Source organism: Egretta garzetta, unplaced genomic scaffold (genome assembly GCF_000687185.1).
Source record: "Egretta garzetta isolate BGI_Z169 unplaced genomic scaffold, ASM68718v1 scaffold108, whole genome shotgun sequence".
In the NCBI taxonomy this organism is placed as follows: Eukaryota; Metazoa; Chordata; class Aves; order Pelecaniformes; family Ardeidae; genus Egretta; species Egretta garzetta.
This window is the reverse complement of record NW_009260614.1, coordinates 1,662,459-1,663,012: the sequence shown is the minus strand read 5'-3', so window position 1 is coordinate 1,663,012 and position 554 is coordinate 1,662,459. Positions and strand designations below refer to the sequence as shown.

General features: G+C 58.1%; 1 protein-coding gene across 1 annotated transcript in view; it reads left to right on the top strand.

Moving 5' to 3' along the window:
- The window catches only part of METTL27 (methyltransferase like 27), a 13,289-nt gene that overhangs the window by 9,411 nt on the left and 3,324 nt on the right, over window positions 1-554 (top strand). Inside the window, exon 4 of the mRNA XM_035900520.1 lies at window positions 10-135. Coding sequence (XP_035756413.1) covers window positions 10-135 — 126 coding nt within the window. The remainder of the gene's footprint in view (window positions 1-9; window positions 136-554) is intronic.

Genomic DNA, 554 nt, shown 5'->3' with positions numbered 1-554 from the left:
CCCCCGCAGGCCCGCGGGCAGGTCCCCACGGGGGAGCCGGGGCACCTTGATGGAGACAAAGCAGCCGCGGTGGCCAAGGAGGACGTGGGGACAATGGAGGAGCCGCACCGAGATGCCCGAGCGGCCGAGCAGGAGGTGACGAGAGCCAGTGCGGCCTCGGGGCACACTCATTTTCTTTCCGTCATTAATTAGCAGCTGGATATGGTACATTACAAATGCTGGGCACGTGCATCAAGGGAGAAGGCCTCCTGCCACCTCCTTGCATACCGTGTTGGCATTCAGTGATGTTTCTTGTCCTGCTTCCCGTGAGAAAAACCCAAACTTGACATAGCCAAGAGGTTCTACCTCCTTCATGCTCCTTCCCTCTGTCCCCAAACTCTGCCTGCTGGTACACACCTCCCACACGGGCACGAGGCAGCACAGAGTGGACACCCTATGGGACTGGCTGGGCAGCAGGAGATAGAATCATACAATTGTTTGGGTTGGAAAAGCCCTTTAAGATCACCAAGCCCAACCGTTCCCCTAACCCTGCCATCCCACCACTAAACCCTGGC